Source organism: Pongo abelii, chromosome 6 (assembly GCF_028885655.2).
Source record: "Pongo abelii isolate AG06213 chromosome 6, NHGRI_mPonAbe1-v2.0_pri, whole genome shotgun sequence".
NCBI lineage: Eukaryota > Metazoa > Chordata > Mammalia > Primates > Hominidae > Pongo > Pongo abelii.
Window position 1 is genome coordinate 139,001,117 of NC_071991.2, and position 20,893 is coordinate 139,022,009.

At 38.7% G+C, this 20,893-nt stretch overlaps 2 protein-coding genes across 3 annotated transcripts in view; one reads left to right on the plus strand and one right to left on the minus strand.

Moving 5' to 3' along the window:
- AGK (acylglycerol kinase) overlaps positions 1–20,893 on the plus strand; it is a 103,117-nt gene that overhangs the window by 69,254 nt on the left and 12,970 nt on the right. For both annotated transcript variants that reach the window (NM_001131400.1, XM_009243295.4), the window contains exons 9-12: positions 1,007–1,076; positions 13,221–13,300; positions 16,277–16,334; positions 20,581–20,731. In NM_001131400.1, the coding sequence (NP_001124872.1) occupies positions 1,007–1,076; positions 13,221–13,300; positions 16,277–16,334; positions 20,581–20,731 (359 nt within the window). The remainder of the gene's footprint in view (positions 1–1,006; positions 1,077–13,220; positions 13,301–16,276; positions 16,335–20,580; positions 20,732–20,893) is intronic.
- DENND11 (DENN domain containing 11) overlaps positions 1–20,893 on the minus strand; it is a 90,821-nt gene that overhangs the window by 9,413 nt on the left and 60,515 nt on the right. The gene's annotated exons all lie outside the window — the stretch shown is intronic.

Consider the following 20,893-nt stretch of genomic DNA (forward strand, 5'->3'; position numbering starts at 1 on the left):
ATTGTGAGATATGCCTCCAGGCGCTCACAATAAATATCAGACAAAAATCGCCTTATACTTCTGGCACTGGTGGGGAAAAGGAACTATTTTGAAATATGCCACAGTATTCTGTTCTTCTTAACAAGGCCTGTCCTCAGGAGAAACAAGTTAAACAGAGCCCAACCTGCTAGAGTATTATCAAGGTTTAACTGGGGAAGGGAAATACTTAATTCTAGTCAGCTCCAGCCTTGCATGTGGAAGAAGGGAAAAAACCAATTCCAGCCCACTCCAGCCCACTCTAGCCATTCTGTTCACCTAAGGGAAGAGAAAAAACTGAGAAACATTTGTGAAGTTCAAAGTCCAGAGACAGGCTCATTAAAGCCTGAGGCTTAATCATGGAACCTAATCATTGCTTCCCCTCCCTTCACATGCTACATGGATGTCAATAGTACATGCCTTTTGATGATACTTTTTTTAACCTATAGACTTTCCAAATGACTCTCAGAATGTAGATAAGAACGGTCTGTGTTCAAAAGAATCAGCAATTAAAATGAAGCGCATCCTAGTAGTCCTGGAAAATAAGAGAAATATGTCTCAGGTTCTGGATTATATTTTGCTAAGATAACTATAACAAATTCTGCCCTTTAGTTACCCTTCTGGCTGTTAGAGCAAGAATAAATATTGTTTTTGGAAATGCCTGCATTTCTTACAATGAATAAAAAAAGTTATTTAAGTATCATATTTTCCAATGGTAAATAGGAATCAGGCACAATGTGGAGACTCAGTAAATGTTAAATGAATAAATGATCAGTGCCTTGTATGAACTTCTCCTTGCCAAAGCTTTCTATTTAAGTCCCTATAAACTACTAGTACTTTGGCAGGAGACAGGGAGGGAGGGGAAGAGAGAGAGAGAGAGAGAATGAGGGAGAATATGCGTGTGTGTGTTTGTGCGTGAGTGCATGTGGCAGTGTGGTGGGGGAGATGTTGCCTATTTTTCATAATATGATAATGTCCTTTTCTTTTTTAGACATATTACTGATGCCACACTTGCCATTGTGAAAGGAGAGACAGTTCCACTTGATGTCTTGCAGATCAAGGTAAATCTTTTCATCACATATTGAAAAATTGTGAAAGTAATACTCGCTTACATGTTAAAGAAAGTAAAATGTAGCAGTTCAAATGAGGTTATAATGAAAACAATAGTTGCTCTTCAATTCCTACCCCAAGTATTAGTACCCAGAGGAAATAATTTTACCTGTTAATTCTAGTTGTTATCACTAATTAATGTGCTTTTGCTCCTATTTTAAAAATGTGGCTAAAAACATAATATTTACCATTGTAGTCATTTTTAAGTATACAGTTCAGTAGTGTTAAGTACACTTAACTACTTTTTTTTTTTGAGAAGGAGTCTTGGTCTGTCACCCAGGCTGGAGTGCAGTGGCACAATCTCAGTCCACTGCAGCCTCTGCTTCCTGGGTTTAAGCGATTCTCCTGCCTCAGCCTCCCAAGTAGCTGAAATTACAGGCACCCAGCTCCACAACTGGCTAATTTTAACTACTTTTTGATTTATCGGTTTTAGACCTCATCTTTGACCTCTTTGTTATACAGGCATACCTCATTTTATTACACTTCGCCTGATTGCATTTCACAGATATTGTGCTTTTTACAAATTGAACGTCTGTGAAAACCCTGCCCCAAGCAAGTCTACCAGTGTCATTTTTCCAACAGCATGTGTTCACTTCATGACTATTTGTCACATTTTGGTAATCCTCACAATACCTCAAACTTTTTCATCATTACTATATTGTTATGGTGATCTATTTATTATCAGTGATCTTTGATGTTACTATAGTAATTGGGGCACCATGAATTGTGCCCACATAAAATGGCAAACTTAATTAAATGTGTGTGTTGACTGCTCCACCAACCAGCCATTTGCCTACCTTTCTCTGTTCCCTGTGACACAACAATATTGAAATTAGGCCAATTAATAACCCTACTTGGCCTCTAAGTGTTCATATAAAGAAGAGACACCTGTCTCTCACTTTAAATCAAAAGCTAGAGATGAGGCCAGGTGCGCTGGCTCATGCCTGTAATTCCAGCACTTTGGGAGGTCCAGGCAGGTGGATCACTTGAGGTCAGGAGTTCAAGACCAGCCTGGCCAACATGGCGAAACACCATCTCTACTAAAAATACAAAAATTATCTGGGCATTTTTTAAAAAAAGAAAAAAAGCTAGAAATAGGTATGCTTAGTGAGAAAGGCATGTTAAAAGTTGAGATAGGCTGAAAACTAGGCCTTATGCCATACAGCCAAGTTGTGAATGCAAAGGAAAAGTTCTTGAGGGAACTTAAATGTGCTACTACAGTGAGCATATGAATGATAAGAAAGTGTGGCCCGGTGCAGTGGCTCACACCTGTAATCCCAGCAGTTTGGGAGGCCGAGGTGGGTGGATCACTTGACGTCGGGAGTTTGAGACCAGCCTGACCAACATGGAGAAACCCCATCTCTACTAAAAATACAAAATTACTGGGTGTGGTGGCACATGCCTGTAATCTCAGGTACTTGGGAGGCTGAGGCAGGAGATCACTTGAACCCCGGGAGGCAGAGGTTGTGGTGAACCGAGATCGCACCATTGCACTCCAGCCTGGGCAACAAGAGCAAAACTTTTTCTCAAAAAAATAAATAAATAAAAGAAATAGAAAAGAAAGTGAAGCAGCCATGTTGCTGATAAGGAGAAAGTTTTAGTGGTCTGGATAGAAGACCAAATCAGCCACAACATTCCCTTAAGCCACATCCTAATCCAGGGCAAGGCCCTAACTCTCTTCAATTTTATGAAGGCTAAGAGAAGTGAAGAGGCTGCAGAAGAAACGTTTGAACCTAACAGAGGTTGGTTCATGAGGTTTAAGGAAAGAAGCCCTCCTCCTAACATAAAGTGCAAGGTGGAGCAGCAATTAGCTGATGGAGAAGGTGCTGCAAGTTATCCAGAAGATCTAGCTAAGATCATTGACGGATGTACCCGTACTAAACAACAGATTTTCTGTATAGACAAAACAGCCTTTTATTGGAAGAATGTGCCATCTCAGACTTTCATAGCTAGAGATGGGAAGTCAATGCCTGGCTTCAAAGTTTGGGACAGGCTGACTCTCATGTTAAAAACTACTGCCGCTGGTGACTTTAAGTTCAAGCCAGTGCTCGTTTACCATTCCAAAAGTCCTAAGACTTTTAAAAATTATGCTACATCTACTCTGCTTGTGCTGTATAACTGGAAAAACAAATCCTGGGTGATAGAACATCTGTTTACAGCATAGTTTACTGAATATTTTAAGCCCACTGTTGAGACCCACTGCTCAGAAAAAACAATTCCTATCAAAATATTACTGCTTATTAACAATGCACCTGACCACCCGAGAGTCCTGATAGATATGTACAAGGAGATTAATGTTTTCTTGCCTGCTAACAGACATTCATCCTGCATCCCACAGATCAAGGAATAATTTCAACTTTCAAGTTTTATTATTTAATAAATAAATTGTGGACCAAAGGTCATCAATAGATGAACTACAGTCTTGGCAACAAAGTGAGACCCCATCTATACAAAAAAACTTTGTAAAAAAATTAGACAGGCATGGTGGTGTGGGCCTGTAGTCCCAGCTGTCATAGATAGTGATTCCTCTGATGGATCTGGGCAAAGTAAATTGAAAACCTTCTGGAAACAATTCACCATTCTAGATGCCATTAAGAACATTCATGATTCATGGGAGGAGGTCAAAATAACAATGTTAACAGAAGTTTGGAAGAAGTTGATTCCAACCCTCATGGATGACTTTAAGGGGTTCAAGATTTCAGTGGAGGAAGGAACTGCAGATGTAGTAGAAATAACAAGAGAACTGGAATTAGAAGTGGAACCTGAAGATGTGATTGAAATGCTGCAATCTTATAAAATTTGAATGGATGAAGAGTTGTTTCTTATGGATGAGCAAAGAAAGTGATTTCTTGACATGGAATGTAATCCTGGTGAGGATGCCATGAACCTTGTTGAAATGACAAAAAAAGGATTTAAGACATTACATAAACTTAGTTGACAAAGCATTGGCAGGGATTGAGAAGACTGACTCCAACTTTGAGAGAATTTCTGCTATAGGTCACATTCTATCAAACTGCATACATGCTACAGATAAATTCATGAAAGGATAAGTCAATAGATATTGCAAACTTCATTGCTGTCTTATTTTAAGAAATTGTCATATCCACCCCAGCCTTCAGGAACCACCACCCTGATCAGTCAGCAGCTATCAGCATGGAGGCAAGATACTCTACAGCAAAGATTATGACTCCCTGAAGGCTCAGATAATTGTTAGCATTTTTTAATTTAGCATTTAATGTTAGCATTTTTTTTAAGTTAAGGTGCATACTTTTTTTGACATAATGCTATTGCACACTCAATAGACTATAGTATAATATAAACATAAATTTTCTATGCACTGGAAAACCAAAAAGTTTTTGTGACTCATTTTATTGTGATACTCACTTTATTGCAGTGGTCTGGAACTGAACCTGCAACATCTGTGAGGTATATAAGAATTGCTCTCTATCTCCTCTCGGTATAATTGAAATGCTATTTTTAGTTCCTTTATTTTATTTATTTATTTTTTTTGGACAGGCTCTCACTCTGTCACCGAGGCTGGAGTGCAGTGGCACAATCATAGCTCATTGCAACCTCAAACTCCTGGGCCCAAGGGATCTTCCTGCTTCAGCCTCCTAAGTAGCTGGGACTACAGGCCCATACCACCATGCCTAATTTTTTACAAAGTTTTTTAGTATAGATAGGGTCTCACTTTGTTGCCCAGGCTGTAGTTCATCTATTGATGACCTTTGGTCAACAAGTAATTCATCTACCTCATATGGTTGTTTTGAATATTAAAAGAGTTAATAAATATAAATAAATATAAAATACTTAGGACAGTGATTTTCATCTGTGTGTATGGTGGCCACCTCTTCCTCTCATGCCCTGCCAAAGGTGAAACTGTTCTCATATCTCATCACTATTAGAGTAGCTTGTCTTTTTTTGAATTCAGGTTACTTGGTCATCTTGCAATCTTAGCTCTCTGATGAGCTTTTTTAAAGTTATGATTTTGTAGATTATCTGGCTTTTTCTCATTTTTAGGGTGGGACAATGTTCTTTGTACTTTCCTACATGCTAGGTGGGAATAGAATTTCCCATTTTTCTTATTGTGTAATGTTTTCTTACTGATTTATACATGAACTGATGAAGTATTTTAGAAATATATTTTTAAAAAAGACTTAGAAGCAATGATACCTAATAGCAGTGATCATACCTGGCACCCAGAAGGTCGTTTTAAATACCATTCCCAATAAAAATAACCAAGGCTCTGTGAAGGGATGGCTTTCGCAGGGCAATAACAAGACAAGAAAGTACTCAAAAGCTGATGGAGATATCACAAAAGATGTAGCCTGCAGATGTCTTACTTGCCAACTTCGGGACTCTTTGAATATTACAAAGAACAATAATGATGGATCATAATGCCTTAAAAATGAAGAATCCATGAGTTTCCAGTGATATTTCAGGATTGCCAGCTTGTAAACACAGAAGGAATGATAGAAAATCACCATTTTTAAAATCACCTGCATAATAATTGATTCAGGTAGAGATCATCAATGAATACTAAAACCACTGGATAAAAGATTGTTGGGAAACAAAGCCCACAGTCTCAAAGTATCTCAGATTACTTAATAATTTAAAAGGGAAAAATATACTTTGATAATGGAGAAATCTAGCATACGTCGCTTTAACCACGGGATCAAACTTAGCATCATGAATAATGATAAACTGACGTTGTCTGCCTCCCGAAGTGATATACTGAGAAGGCTATAACATCACCTATGTATTTTGCTGCACAAAGTGTTAACTAACTGCATATAATCATGAAGAATTAGACAAATCCAAATTCTAAAAGCAAAAATTGGACTCATCAAAAAATGTCAATGTCATGAAATCCAAAAGAAGGTAGATAGTCTGTTCAGGATTAAGGAATACTAAAGAAATAACTAACTGCAGTACAGGAGCCTGAATTGGAAAAATGAGAAACAATGAAAGGCATTATTGGAATAATTAGAGAAATTTTAGTATTAACTATATCTTAAATATTATGTATTGATGTTAGATGTCTTGAGAGGGACAGTGGTGTTATGGTTAAGTCTGTGTATGTTTTTGTTCTTAGGAGATGCAAGATGAAATATTTAGTGGTAAAAGGTCATAAAGTCTGCAATTTATTGGCAAATTTAACATCACTGGAGAACATATACACACAGATAAAGCTAATGTGGAGGAAATGTTGGCAGTTGGTGAATCTGGGTGAAAGCTATAAATGGTGTTCATTGTACTGTTTAAAAATTGTTTTCGTTTGACACTTTTCCAAAATAACTTTGAGGGTAAGAAGGTCCAGTAGCTGTTGTCAATTCTTGATCAGGGTTCTCTATTAAAAAATAATTTAATTCTTAGAAAACAGATATTCTCACTTGGATACTAGTTACATAGTGATTCCTTTTTCATCTAAACTCTTATTTTTTTTTTCTGGAAAGGGCAAATTCCTAGGAAGGCAGAGCTGTGAAGTTAAATAACCCTATAAATAGTGAGCCCCATATTCTTAGATTTGGCCTTAAAATGTACCAGCTACTTTCAGGATGAACATCTTATATTCATTCAGTTCCCTGATATTTGTGAAGGAAGGATCCTCACTGTGTCATGATTCCAAACTTCAATCCCAAAAAGTTGCTGTTAGTTACATAGAGCTTGCTATATGTATATTTACAATTGGTGAACCCATGAGCTTGCCTTTTCTTTTCTTTTCTTCTCGTGCACTGATGTCTGGACTCTTCACCATGACCTCATTGATCATGATAAAAGTAATTTAAATTGCAGTTGATCTTTTAGCATATAATAAAGCTAACTGGTTTTCACAAAATGGGATGGCTATGCTGAAATTTCAGCCTAAGAAAGGTACTACAGATTGTTATCTATGGAGATATTATTTAAAATACTGTTATTACCAAAGGAGGTGCATCAGGATACATCTCAATAACTGAGTGATTTATTCTTTCTTATATATGTGTTAGAAGTAATCCATCCCAGAGTATCTGAGAATTAACTGGAAATTCTTGCTGTGCTTTTATTTATTTATTTATTTATTTATTTATTTATTTATTTATTTATTGAGACGGAGTCTCACTCTGTCACCCAGGCTGAAGTGCAGTGGCGCAATCTTGGCTCACTGCAACCTCCACCTCCCAGGTTCAAGCCATTCTCCTGCCTCAGCCTCCTGAGTAACTGGGACTACAGGTGCATGCCACCACACCCAGCTAATTTTTGTATTTTTAGTAGAGATGGAGTTTCACCATACTGGTCAGGCTTGTCTTGAACTCCTGACCTCATGATACACCCACCTCGGACTCTCACAGTGCTGGGATTACAGGCATGAGCCACCGTGCCCGGCCTGTGCTTATATTTAAATGTCTCTTGTCTCTTTTATGTTTTTCTTTGAAATATACTGATTTTGAGAATTGATGAAACCAGTATCAAATTTACCACAGGCTCTGTGTATTGATGACACAACCCAGGAAGAAAACTCTGAAAATCAGTTCTTAGAAAGCGTGGTACAATAGTCTCTACTCTGGTTTCTGAGGAACCCAACTAAGTTGGATACATTTTCTCTTTTTTCCTTATTTCTGAAAATTAATTTCAGAATATGGGGAAAAAGATTATAGACAAAGCCTTGTACTATAAGCATTATAGATAAAGCCTGATACCACATTTTTCTTCTTTGAAAGAACAATCCAACCCTATTAAACATATGTCTGACGATTCTCCAAAGATAAAAGAAATAGTTCTTAGAAACAATAATGCCTTATATTTAGCTTTTTAGATTGTTCAATCTGTGTTGACATTTCACTTGAATCTCCCACTCAGTGAGGAAGTCGAGGTGAGATTCGTATCCTCATTTGACAAATTAGGGGAAAAAAGAATCCTTTGATTATGACGAGTTGTGCTGGAGATGTAACTAGAATTTAGATTTTCTTTCTGATAGTCTGTTGGTTTTTCCACTTAACTGCTTTGTCCAGGTGGCATCATACTTGGCACCATTCCATGATTTTTGAAGGGCAGTTTTTCCCATATAGACATCTATAATGCCTGATAACTTGACTTTAAAGTAATTACTGGGAAGGTTTATAGAATTCTTTCTAGCTTTTTCTTTTTGTTTTTTCAACTAGATTCTTAAGACCCTGCCAACCCAGAACCAAATAAGGCATAGAGGGGAGTTCATGGGGAGTTAGAACCTTTCCCTTTTCCCTATTTGCCATTCCTGGCTAATTACATGGACTCCTTTTTAGACCCTGGCTTTGATCATTCTCTTAAGATGATGCCTGAAGCTGCTTCAGAACTCCTTGAGAGCACCTTCTACTTTGTTTCTTTCTCTTTATCTAGGATCCCTGAAATTTCCAGATTAGGCATCTATCTAGTTTATAGGACTTGTTTCCTTTTCAGTGTTCCTTAAGCATTTATTCCAACCCGCTCGCTCCATTATTTTCTTCCACAAACCCTAGGCCATTTTCTCCCAGGGATTTACTCTTTCTAGGGGAGTCTGTGAATTGGGGCAGCACATCTCCTTTGCTGTGAAGATCTGACTGTGTGCTTTTCTTTCTTTTTCTTTTTGTTTTTGTTTACTGACCCAGCCATCTCAAAATCTGACTGCCTACCCAGACCTTTAGTGGGTTAAGATACAGTGGGACTTTGTCTATTATTGGCTTCTACTTTGTCCATCTGACCTTGCTTGCTTTTTCTGTGTTCATGTGTACTCCAACAGGGACTAGTCTCTCCATGACTGGTCCTCCGGGCTCTTCTGAATCCTGACAGTCCTATGCCCATCTGGAATACTAATTATTCTCTAGATCTGCTCACACATATTCTGCCTTGCTGGCTCATTTCCTGTTGTCCAGAGCCATTCTCACCTTTTGCTAGGACACAGCACTCCACATCAGTGGAACTTTGGGGTCACAAGGCTTTTTATTTAATTCTAATGGAATGTTCCTAAAAACTCTTCCCCCGAGATGAAGAAGGAGAAAACAGGGTTAGAGGATCAGTCGGCAACCCTCAGTACTTATCTCAGCACTTCTTGCCTACACTACATGCTTTAGAACAGCATTTACCAAGATATATGAATTGTACAAAAATGTCCTCCCAAAGAAGGGTTGCACAGTTAACAACTCAGGAAAGCTGTATATTATGCTTCCTCTTTTGGAAATGTGTAATGTACATTAACATATTAAAGACTCTAAGAAGAACTGTAGTAAACATAACTTGCTTCAAACCAAATAAGTTTGGTATTTTCCAATTTATTTCACCATGGAATCTTCTATCATCATCATCAGCAGCAGCAGCATCATCCTCAGACATAGCACTTGTTAACATGTTATGAAACATTTGGGGAAATGATGCTATAGACATATACTGTTATTTCTCTCCCTTAGACTAGAATCATTTTCTTTTCTCCTTTCTCTTCTTTTCAGTTCTTTCCAACCTCCCCTAATCTAGGTACCTTGTTTTTTAAATGCTGGCCAAATAGTGCAAAGTTGCAGTTAGATAGGAGGAATAAGTTTTGAGATCTATTGCACAGCAGGGTGACTATAGTTGATAATAATGTATATTTAAACATAACTAAGAGAATAAACTTCAAATGTCTCACCACAAAACAGGATAAGTAAATGAGGTGATGAATATTTAATTAGCTTGATTTAATCATCCCACATTGCATACACATGTCAATTACATTGTACCCCATAAACATATACAAGTGTGATTTATCAATTAAAAATAATAATTTGTTTTATTTTAAAATTTATATTTTCCTTGACCATCCATCTCCTTAGCTCCCCCCACCCATTGTACAATTGTACCTACTTCCCTGATACTCAATAGGTATCTCAATATAAATCAGAAGCCTGGTGTATGAAAACTTACCACACTATTATACTTATTTAGCAATTTTGTTAAGGTGAAGGCATTAAGTGGGATTTAATTTAGACAATTTTTAGATTCAGTTCTAGATGAGAGAATTAAGAGGGACACTGACAAACAACAGAGGGGGTTGGGTAAACAAGATAATGAGGCTGTTAAAATCATGGCGGAACAACGGAAAGACTAGACGTTTAGCTTGGAGAGCATTAAGGCTAGGGAGGGAATGTAAGTGCTTCGAGGCAGGGAGTATGTTAGTGTGTTCACCGTTGTGTCCTCAACTCCCAGCACCATGCTTGGCTGAGTAGGGGTTCCATCAATACTGAGTGGATGAGTGAAAACATATCTGTCTTCAGATACGTGAGAGGTGAGGTTTGTGAAATTCCTGTGAAGGTAGGAATATTTTTGGCTCATGTAAAAGCTTTATGAGGTTATTCTGTCACCTCATTTTATGATTAAATATATTAATTTTTAAATTTTATGTATTTATTATAAATTTTATTTACTATTGGCCACTCACTGCTAGCAGGTGAGGATACAAGTGCTGATAGCCCCTTTACACACTCATAGGAGATAATGTAGAGAAGGTTGTTTAAGCAAAAGATGACCCTGTTTTCAGAGGTAGAAGCCAATGTTCAAAAGTTAAGTGACTTGCCTAGGATCACTTAGGTATTCTGTGAGGATTCTCACTTCAAAACAATTGGTCTATGTTATTATACCATTTTATAAATCTTTAGTGGTCAGCATATAACATTCCTAAGAAATAATACAGTCTTTAAATGATCACTTATACTTTGATAAAATCATCACTTATTACCCCCCAAAATTCTGGAGTCATCTTTGACTCCCCCATTCAGGCAAGAAGTCATGTTGGCTCTACCTTCAAAATATATCCAAAATCAAGCATTTCTTCTTGCCTCTGTTCTTACCACTCTGGTCCCAGCTGCCTTCATCTTTTATCTGGATCATTCCAGGAGTCCTCAAACTCTTATCATTCCCTCTCCCCTTGCCTCCCTACAATCTGTTGTCAGCACAACAGCCAGTGTGTGGTCAGGAGTTAGAGCATGTCACTTCTCTGCCCAGAGCCCATCAACAGCTTCCCATCTCCGAATAACACCAAAGTCATTCAAAGGCCTTCAAGGTCAAACACAGTTCAGTCCCTGTGACCTCTCTGGCCTCAACTGGATTTCTCATGTACTTCAGGTCTCTGTTCAAATGTTACTCCATCATTGATATCCTCCATCACCTCCTTATATTAATAAGCAATCCTGGGCGTGATGGCTCACACCTGTAAGCCCAGCACTTTGGGAGGCTGAGGCAGGTGGATCATCTGAGGTCAGCAGTTGGAGACCAGCCTGGTCAACATGGTGAAACCCCGTCTCTACTAAAAGAATACAAAAATTAGCTGGGCGTGGTGGCGTGCACCTGTAATCCCAGCTACTCAGGAGGCTGAGGCAGGAGAATCACTTGAACCTGAGAGGCGGAGGTTGCAATTAGCCGAGATCGCACCACTGCACTCCAGCCTGGGCAACAAGAGTGAAACTCCATCTAAAAAAAAAAAAACAAAACAAAATTTAAAACCTCCTTACCCTCAATGTCTTTGGGCTGTTTTTTCATCCCACTCTCTCTGCTTTCTACTATTTCTAGCTCCTTTATTGTTGGTACATAAAGGAATGATTAGAGAAAAATCTTTTTCCTTACCATTCCCTCTTGGTTGCTGATGCCCCTGTGCTGGCTGTCTTATGGGTTCATGTGTGAATTCTTTGGGATTCCTCCCCATGGCGTACATAGTTTTCTGATGTTAGAGATCTGTTCTAGCTCCACCTTTTTCAACTTCCTGTGGAGAGCATCCAGGCTTGGCTCTCTCCACAGCTTCTAACTGCTTGGATACTATCATCCCTGGGCTAGGCTCTTAGATGGGGTATTGTCAAGATGACTCAAAGCCCTGTTATCTTCCACAATATCCACTAGGCACCCAGAAAACTAATATGTCCTTGCTGTACCAGCCAATGAGTTGCTGCACCTTCTCCTTTTTTTTCTGCCATTTCTCTCTGGTTCCCTTGTCCCTTACTAAAGCAGGTACAGAGAGTGAAGATGCAAGTCTACTGCACGAGCAGATACTCAACAAAGGGATGAGAGGCCAGCGTCCTTTCCTTGTAGGCTTCTTTTATTGTGTTTGATTCTCCTAGAAATTTCTCTGATTCTCCTAGTCATTCCAAAGCAAATGACTTGGTTTTGGCGTAGTGGAAACAGGAGTGAAAGTGGTGTTGGGGGAAGCACTCTTACCCTTGCGGAGAAGACAGCATGCTTTCTCTAGGCAGCAACTTGCACTGCCAAGGATTTGCCTCCAGTTCCTACTCTTCTGCTTGCACTGGCTGTGGTGGGAATCAAGCTGGTTCTGCCCACTTTTAGCAACTTCTGTGGAGTCTTATGTAGCATTCGGTAGCTCTCTTTAGAGTGTGGGGGCACTGGGTGCCTGTCAGTTTTCAGCTCTTAGACTTTAGATGAAATTCTGAGCTACAGGAAAAATTCCATTTAGAATCCTGGTACCTAGATTATTTATAATTTTTAAGGAAGGTTCAGGGTGGAGTATAAAACTCTTAGGGACATTGGCTGTATTGTGTATTTTTTCTATATATTGCTTAATTCACTGATTTATTAGAAACTCACTGATTATAATATGCAGTATTTGGCCATAAAGCATTGGACTAAATCCAAATCACTTTTTATTTCGACTTTTTGTAACACGTATTTGACTGTATTTTCAGATATTCAGGTGAGACATTCTAGAGTACCAGGATTCTGATCTGACTTGAGAGCTCTTGATCCTATAAGGAAAATGCAGGCTTAAGTTATCTTTGCCTTGGACAAGTACATGAAAGAAAAGAAATTCTAGCTGACCTGACTACTGACTGGCTCAAGAGGTAACATAGTTAGGTACTCTCAAATTTACAGGCCAAAGTATGACAGTATGTTCCCCTGCCAGCAGATTCATGAAACCTGATGTGTAAAAATTACCTTCATGTTACAGTGTGGCTTATTCAAGTATTTTTACTAAGCACTCACAGGGTTAATGTCTTTAATGTTTGAGCAGACTTTTTAGAATTTTGATTTGATGAAAAGTAGGCCATGAACATTTGCTGAGTACTTACATGTAAAGAGTTCCGAGTGATTGTAATCATGAATTTAAATGAAATTTATTTAACTTCCAGGGTGAAAAGGAACAGCCTGTGTTTGCAATGACCGGCCTTCGATGGGGATCTTTCAGAGATGCTGGCGTCAAAGTTAGCAAGTAAAGGATTACTATATTGATGTGTGATGTTTTTTAAAAAAATCTTATTCTGTCCCTGACTTTCAGGTTTTAACTCACAGTGATCTTCTGGGAATAAATTTGGTGGGCCTGGAGGTTGAAATATGTGTGAATAATGGAGGTAGGAACAATCAGGTAGAGGTTTATGTCCTATATGCAGAAAGGCTGGGGAAAGTTGCAGCTTCCTCAACACTAGCTGGGCAGTAGCTGAAGAGGAGAAGGGTATGTCTCTATTTTTAGACACACTACTTGAGCATAGGTTAGGCTCAAGCTAGGCTGTAGGGAGAACTGGATTGCCTATCATTCTGCAGCTGCTTAGCTGGGTACCAAGTGGAAGGGACTGCCTGGGCTACAGCCTTACGGAGCTGTTACAGTCAGACGGCTTTTCCTGAGAGGTATTTTTGTGAAGTCCTCGCAGATTGGGAGACCACAGGCCGCTGCTCTTAGAGGAAGAAGGGCGGCGCCTGGCTGTGCTGTGAGATGGGAGAAACAGGCCTATCGAGGAGCTGATTAGAGGGCCAATGTTGGCTTTTCATGAGAATTGACTTATTTTTGGAGAATCCATTGTATGCAATGAAACTCTTGGCTTGGAGAGAGGGTGTGTCGTGTTCCATTTGCTGTGGAGAGGTAAAGTAGGCAAGGGCTTGCTGAGCAGGACTGAAGAGGACACCATGTGAGATTCGCTTCATACCTAGTGGTGGTATTTTCTCTTTACCTTTTCTTAAAATCGAGGGCTTACAGTTTGAGTATAGTTTAAATGAATTGTGGCTGATCTCACACATAGCTCTCAAGAAATTGCCCTTTCACTTCATAGGCCAGCCTGCCATGCTTTTTTTTTTTTTTTTAACAGAAATTTCTCTCACTTGTTTCACTTTATTATTCTTGCTAATGAGATTCCTAACAGTGGAATGTCAAAAGAGAGACATTACCATATTATATTACACATTGCATTCTGAAGTATTTCACATTTTTTATTTGCAAGTGTGCCATGATTATGGGATTCCATGAATTACCTTGTGTTTGATCTGAAATCTCAAATCCAGCAACTCACCAAGAGAAACTGCTAGCTTTCCCTAAAGAAGTCTGGTTAGGACAAATTGCTTTCCAAAATGTGGTAAGCAACAAGAAAGCACAGTACAGATCAACGCTTTTAGGACTATTTTATATACTAGCCCCATATCTCGATTGGTTTCTGAACAAAGAATTTTAAAATTCTGATTGTTATTATGTGCTACCTTGGCTAGACCCATCCACAGAGTTGCTGTTTGTATTAAGAAAGAAATGGTAGAGATATGAGAAATCATTTCCTAGCTGGCTGTAGGAAGACTACAAAGACAGTGGCAAAATGTACTATTGGTAGAGATGAAGGAAACTGAGGAAACTTTAGAAGGTAACTGCCTGAGTTGAGATGACCTTCTACTTGGCTAACTAGGGAAAGAAGCAAACTATAGAGTAAATTTTAAAAAATAATAACACAAAAAATCAGATGATCAAGGGCCTCATTAGTAGTAGCACAGTATCAACCTGAATAATAATTTAGAATGTTTCTGCATTCCCCCTTGGATTATATCTAAGCTCTTTGTCTGTTATTCCAGGCCCAACTTACTCTGTCATCACCCCTAATTATATAATTATGTATCTTTACTTCTAAGCTTTTCCCTCTTTCTCTGGCTGTTATCCTATTTCCCATACTCTAAGTTTTGTACCCTGACTTTATTCTGTGCCATTCATTTTACAGGCATGGCTGCTCCAATGATTTTAGGCCCTTAATGACTTTTTGTCTCTTTTTGATTCCCCTTACCAATAAGCAGTGATCAGTTTATGCTTTTCCATATAGTCATTCATTGTTTGCTTTTACTTATTTGGGTCTTATTTTCTCAAATCATAAGCTCTCAAAGGTGGGAAATTTATACTTTATATTTCTTCTGTTTCCTCCACATTCATAGTGGGTGCTAAATAAATGTATATGATCAGAATCAACAGAGAGCAGTTAATGTTGAGTGATTTGTTAACAGAGATAAGTTTTAAGAGAAGAATCTATTTTATGCCGTTTTCTAATTCCGATTAGGTGTCTTCCTCTCTCCAGTAGCTTTTATGTATTTAGCAATATGCAATAGATTTTTGTTATTCCCAGATTTAACATTTGCCATTTTAGAGCTATATAACATGAGTAATGTGAAATTATGCTGGTTTACACATTTTTAATTGAGTGTGCATATGTGCATTTGTGTGTGTGAGAGGACATGGTGTACAGGATCTAGTCATTTAGCTTGGGATCAGCACATCAGAGCATGCAGTGTTTGCATCTTAGTGTGGCTGTATCATCCTTTACTCATAGCTCTTTTGAACGTACATTTGACCCATTGTATCCATAGATGTAAACAAATGCAGATAAGGAATATTTGGGGAAAAAAATATTCCACAAAATTCCAAAAAGCAAAACTGGAATTGGCTGCACACCAAGTACTGTGTTGAATCCATGCAAATAAAGTGATGTGTAGGCACTGTATTAAGTGTTATAAGCAATGTAGAGATGACTTAAAATATACAAGAGAATGTACATAGGTTATGTGCAAATATGCCATTTTATATCAGGGACTTGAACATCTTCAGACTTTGGACTGAGGGACAACTCTATACCGAACTGTATTCTATGGCTTAAAGGATGTGTTTAAAGGATGTTGTGAATTTAGTGACTCAAGGAGCTTGGTTATATATCTCTCATAAATTGCAAGAATCTTACTGCATAACTAATTACATATAACTTGACAAGGCATCGAAATGTGGATTTAAAACTGAATGTAATACTCTTTTATACTAAGCCATAACCTCTTAGCTACCAGAATAGCCACTCACAGCAGAGATGTAATTCTAATGTATTGTCTGCCATGAATGGTATCTATCACATGATAGTTCTTTTGATATTCTTATCAGATTTTTATCTTGCTCTTTTCACAGGTACTGGTATCTTGGGCCTCTAAAAATCAAAGCAGCCCACTTTTTCAGCACTCTTAAGGTAAATGTGATTTACAGTGTAGAAATTTGCTGTGTTATTTTGTTGTTTCTCTGTAATGCATATATTTGGTATTTTTTTTTAATTCCTTGCTACAGATGAATGTGGCATGCTTCAACACTAAAACAGGGCATTTTTGATTAAATACAAATACAGAACGCATTCCTGTTTTGATAAGCAATCACCCTTCATCTACCAATTCATTCCCTCTACTACCAAACCCACATTTAATCTCTCTTAAGCATTCTACTTCCCTTTGCTATTAATTCACTCTTTTGCCCGACAGACCTTGAACATAATGACATATTTCTCACCGATTATTTGTATGCTTGTCTATGTTAGTACCTGGAAATGAATTGAAGATTTGTATCTGAATATATAATATCTAATTGTACAGGTTTGTGTTTATACCAGTAGGTTTCAAACTATACTAACTAAATATGGGCAGTGGTTACTGTATTGTAGAGTATAGATATGGAACATTTCCATGATCAGAAAAAGTTTTGTTGGGCAGTGCTACTCTATACGATACAATAAAAAATACTGGCATAGAGAAAAACCTAACAACTTTTATTAGTGAAAATGCTAATAGAAAAGTCATCTTTAACTGTGGACTACAGACTATATTCAGCTTTTATGCAAATCAAAGTGGTATATTGATAGTTTGGCTGGCCAATCTGAAAACTGGCAGATGGGGTTTGAATGTAGTGAGAAGGTTGGTTCCAATGTTGATATTCAGAGTTATTGAGTGTTTTTCTAATTATAAAAGTAATACATGTTCCTTGCGAAACATTTGGAAAACATAGCTTCCTTTACCTTTTAAAAAAATTCTGGCTGGATTAAAAAATTAAATGTAAAACCCTAAAATCACTAAACTACTAGAAGTAAATGTATATGATTTTAAAAATGAACTTGGCAGGGCAAGGTCTTTATATACCAAGGGCAAACTGGATTAGTAAAATCAGTTATCCCTCGAGGGAATAATTTCATTGGTGGAGTTGTGAGTGCATTTAGGAAGAAACAGAGTAGCTACATATTTAAATGGAATATAAACTGTTTCCACTATTTATTCAGCAAACAATAGTTGATATATGCTTGGGATACAAAGTCAAATGAGACAGGTTTTCTGCCCTCAAGAAGTATTCAGATACTGGGAGGGAAGTGTAAGTAAATCAGCAGTTTGGCAAGTGCTGTGAGAGAAAGATAGAAAGACTAAGAAAGGAGCAGAGAGGAGGGGCATCTAAATCTAATGAGGGTCAGAAAATCTTCCCAGCGGAGGTGACACACTAAGTTTTGAAACATTTAAAGGCTGTGTGAAGTCACAGTGGTGTGACATGGCCCTTAATTATGATTAATGCAGTAAAATGGCAGGAAGTGAAGCCAGTGGGTTAGGTAAGGGCAGGTTATGGTGGGTTTTTGTGTGCAATTTGACTTTTATCCTTAAAGCAATGGGGAGTTATTGAGTCTTAAGCAGAGGCATGAAATGAGCAGATTTGCATTTTAGAAAAATTGTTTTTTTCTAAACAGAAAAACAGATAGGATGTGGGTAGCTCAAGGCAAGGACATTAGATAGAAGATTGTTAAAGTAGTCAGGTGGGAAGTGACGTATAGACTAAGGAGGTAACAGTATTGACAATAGAAGAAGGATTAAAGAACTGTTAAGTTAGAACCTCAAAAGTCAGAAGAATACTGTAGTATTATCAGATTTCTGGTATGAGGGACTAGAATTTGGTAACTGGAGTTTTCCACTGATGTTGATAATACTAGAGTAAATCAAGTTTGTGAAGAGAGATGAAATTTTCAGTTTAATCTATGTAGAGTTTAACATACCTGTGGTACAGACAAGCAAAGATACAATTGTGATTTAGGTCTGGAATTCAGCAGAGAGGTCTGGACTAAAGAAACAGATTCAAATGTCATAAGTGTGTGAGCAGTGTTGAAACCATGGGTTGGGTGAAATTACCATTGAGTACAGATGGCCAGGAATATCCCTAAGGGACATAAACATTTAAAGAACCACCAAAAATGACTGAGAAGTGCTGAGAGAAAATGCACGAGAGAATACTAACATAGAAGCCAATAGAAGAGAGAATTTCAAGAAAAAAGTAAGAGTTTCGAGAAGCAAAAGCAAAGACTTTAAATATACAGACAAGAGAGTATCCATCGAATTTGGCAGCCTCCAAAAGCTGGGCAGCCTCCAAAGTGTGGTGGCTGAAGCCAGATTGAAGAAAGTCAAGAAATAAAAGTGATGTAAAGAAGTGGAGACAGCAAGGACAGGCTACTCCTTCAAGAAACCTGACTTTGAAGAGGAGGAGATAGGGAAGGCAAAAGCTGAGAGAAACACGGGGTCAATATGGAGTTTTTAAAAGTGGAGAATATCCATGTGTTTCTAGACTAAAGAAAAAGAAAAGAATGTGAGGTGGTGAGAAGGGAGACAGAAAGCATGACTGAATTGGCAAAATCCAAGAGCGGGTAGAAGGGTGTGGGATCCAGAGTACTGGATTGTCCCTGGACAGGACAAGGGACACCTTTTTTCATTGATACAGAAGAGGAGTAAAGGGTAGGTCCAGATGAAAATGAGATTAGAGAAAGTTAAGGTATTCTCACTGATGTCCCTGATATTCTCACTGAAGTGTAGGAAGCAAAGTGATCCTGTCAGAAAGGCGGTGGGTAGTGGTATGGGGTATCCTGAAGAAAGATGAATATAGGAGGAGGCTTAGGATTATCAAGTAGCACTGAAGACCTGAGGCTAACAATTTGTAGACATGAATGCTCCTTTGGGTGACTGCTTTTCCCTGTATTAATACTCAGCAGGAGTATCATTTTCTCCTCTAGTAATACTGAGCCATGATGTAAGAGTACAGGAACTTAGTGACAAGGCTGATCCAGAATTGGGGCTTTTTAGGACATATTGTAGAAGGATAAAGACACAGGAAAGCCAAGAGTAAGTGGAAAAAGAAAGCGATTGAAAGTAATTGACTATCAGTTTGGCACTGAGGGAAAATGAGCGGGCAGGGAGTAGAATCCTCAATGTGAATGAAAACTTGGTGCAGTTAGGTCTTCAGGGGCCCACAAGAAAACCCTTCTCTTCCTCTTTTTAGTTTGAACCAAGGTATGAAAACAAATGCAGGAACTAGGCAGATGAAGATCAAAACGTCATCTTTATAAATGTCAGCAGGAGTGGAGGACAGAGCACAGATACGTGGTCTCTATCTGATCTCCTAATACTGTGAACTGAAGGTGTCCATTGAAACAGCTCCTTCAGGGCAGAGACCACCACAAGAAGCTAATTTTCACCACATGAAAATTAGAAGAAGCAGTGAACGTTTGAGACAAGGACAGCTGCTGTCAGAGAGAAAGGAAAGGGCTGGATCCATGCAATGGTCCTTCTAGACTTGGGGAGGAGTGAGTAAGCGGTGGAGTGAGAGAAGCCAGTATTGCTACTGCTTTGTAATTCACCACCTGGAAACTTGAGAACAGGGAACATTTCACCCTAAGAGACACAATGGGCACAAAAGAATCAACCAGAAGAATATGGGATGTGATTAGAGTAGGATCTCAGGGTTTTAGATTTCCAAAGTGGAATAGTTCTGGGTGACATTAGGGGCCAGGATGTGGCCATGGAAATGGGTGGATGTGGTGAATCAGAGGTGATGTTAAGGGCTGAGAGGCTGGGGTATGGTTTTCATCATTCATGTGGTCAGGATGTGATCTAGGATGACACTGGACTTGGGATGCCAGGACATAGAAGACAAAAAAAATTAGAGTGTGAGGGTAATGGGCTTTGAAGCAGAAGTGAGAAGCCTTGGGCTGGATTGTGAGCCTGGGCTAAATCATTCTGGCCTGTGTGTGGAATAAGATTCCAGAAGTGAGGTAGGGACCTGATGCAACTGGATTTCCTCAGTTTCATTTTGCATCACCATCTGTAAGCCAAAGATAAATTTATTACGGATGACCCTATGTTCATTCACCCTCTTTTTGGACAAGTGTAAATGGTGATGGTTAGCCCATTTTAGGGAGAGCAATGGAGGCAGTACTTGCTGAATTCATGGTTTCTAAGATGTAGCTTTAAGAGGAAAAGAAAGCTTGAGGATTCCATGCTCCAAACTAGCATTCCATCCAGTGAGAGGAGATTATTAGTTCACTTTCTAGCAGGTATAGGTAGACAAATAAATAACTTTTGCAGAGAGAAACTCCCAGAGTGGAATTGTATATGCATAACAAAATTTTTCTCTCTCCACATTAAAAGGAGTGGCCTCAGACTCACCAAGCCTCTATCTCATACACGGGACCTACAGAGAGACCTCCCAGTGAACCAGAGGAGACCCCTGTACAGAGGCCTTCTTTGTACAGGAGAATATTACGAAGGCTTGCATCCTACTGGGCACAACCACAGGATGGTGAGCAATGTGGCGACTGAAGATTGGACGGCCCTGGTCAGTTTAGAAGTGCCCTAAAATATACCTCCAAAATCAGTTTTAGAGACTTAACTAGAGCAGGAGAAGCCTTTCAGGGATCACTGAATTCATCCTTCTGTGTGCCACCAGAGCAGGCCCAAGCAA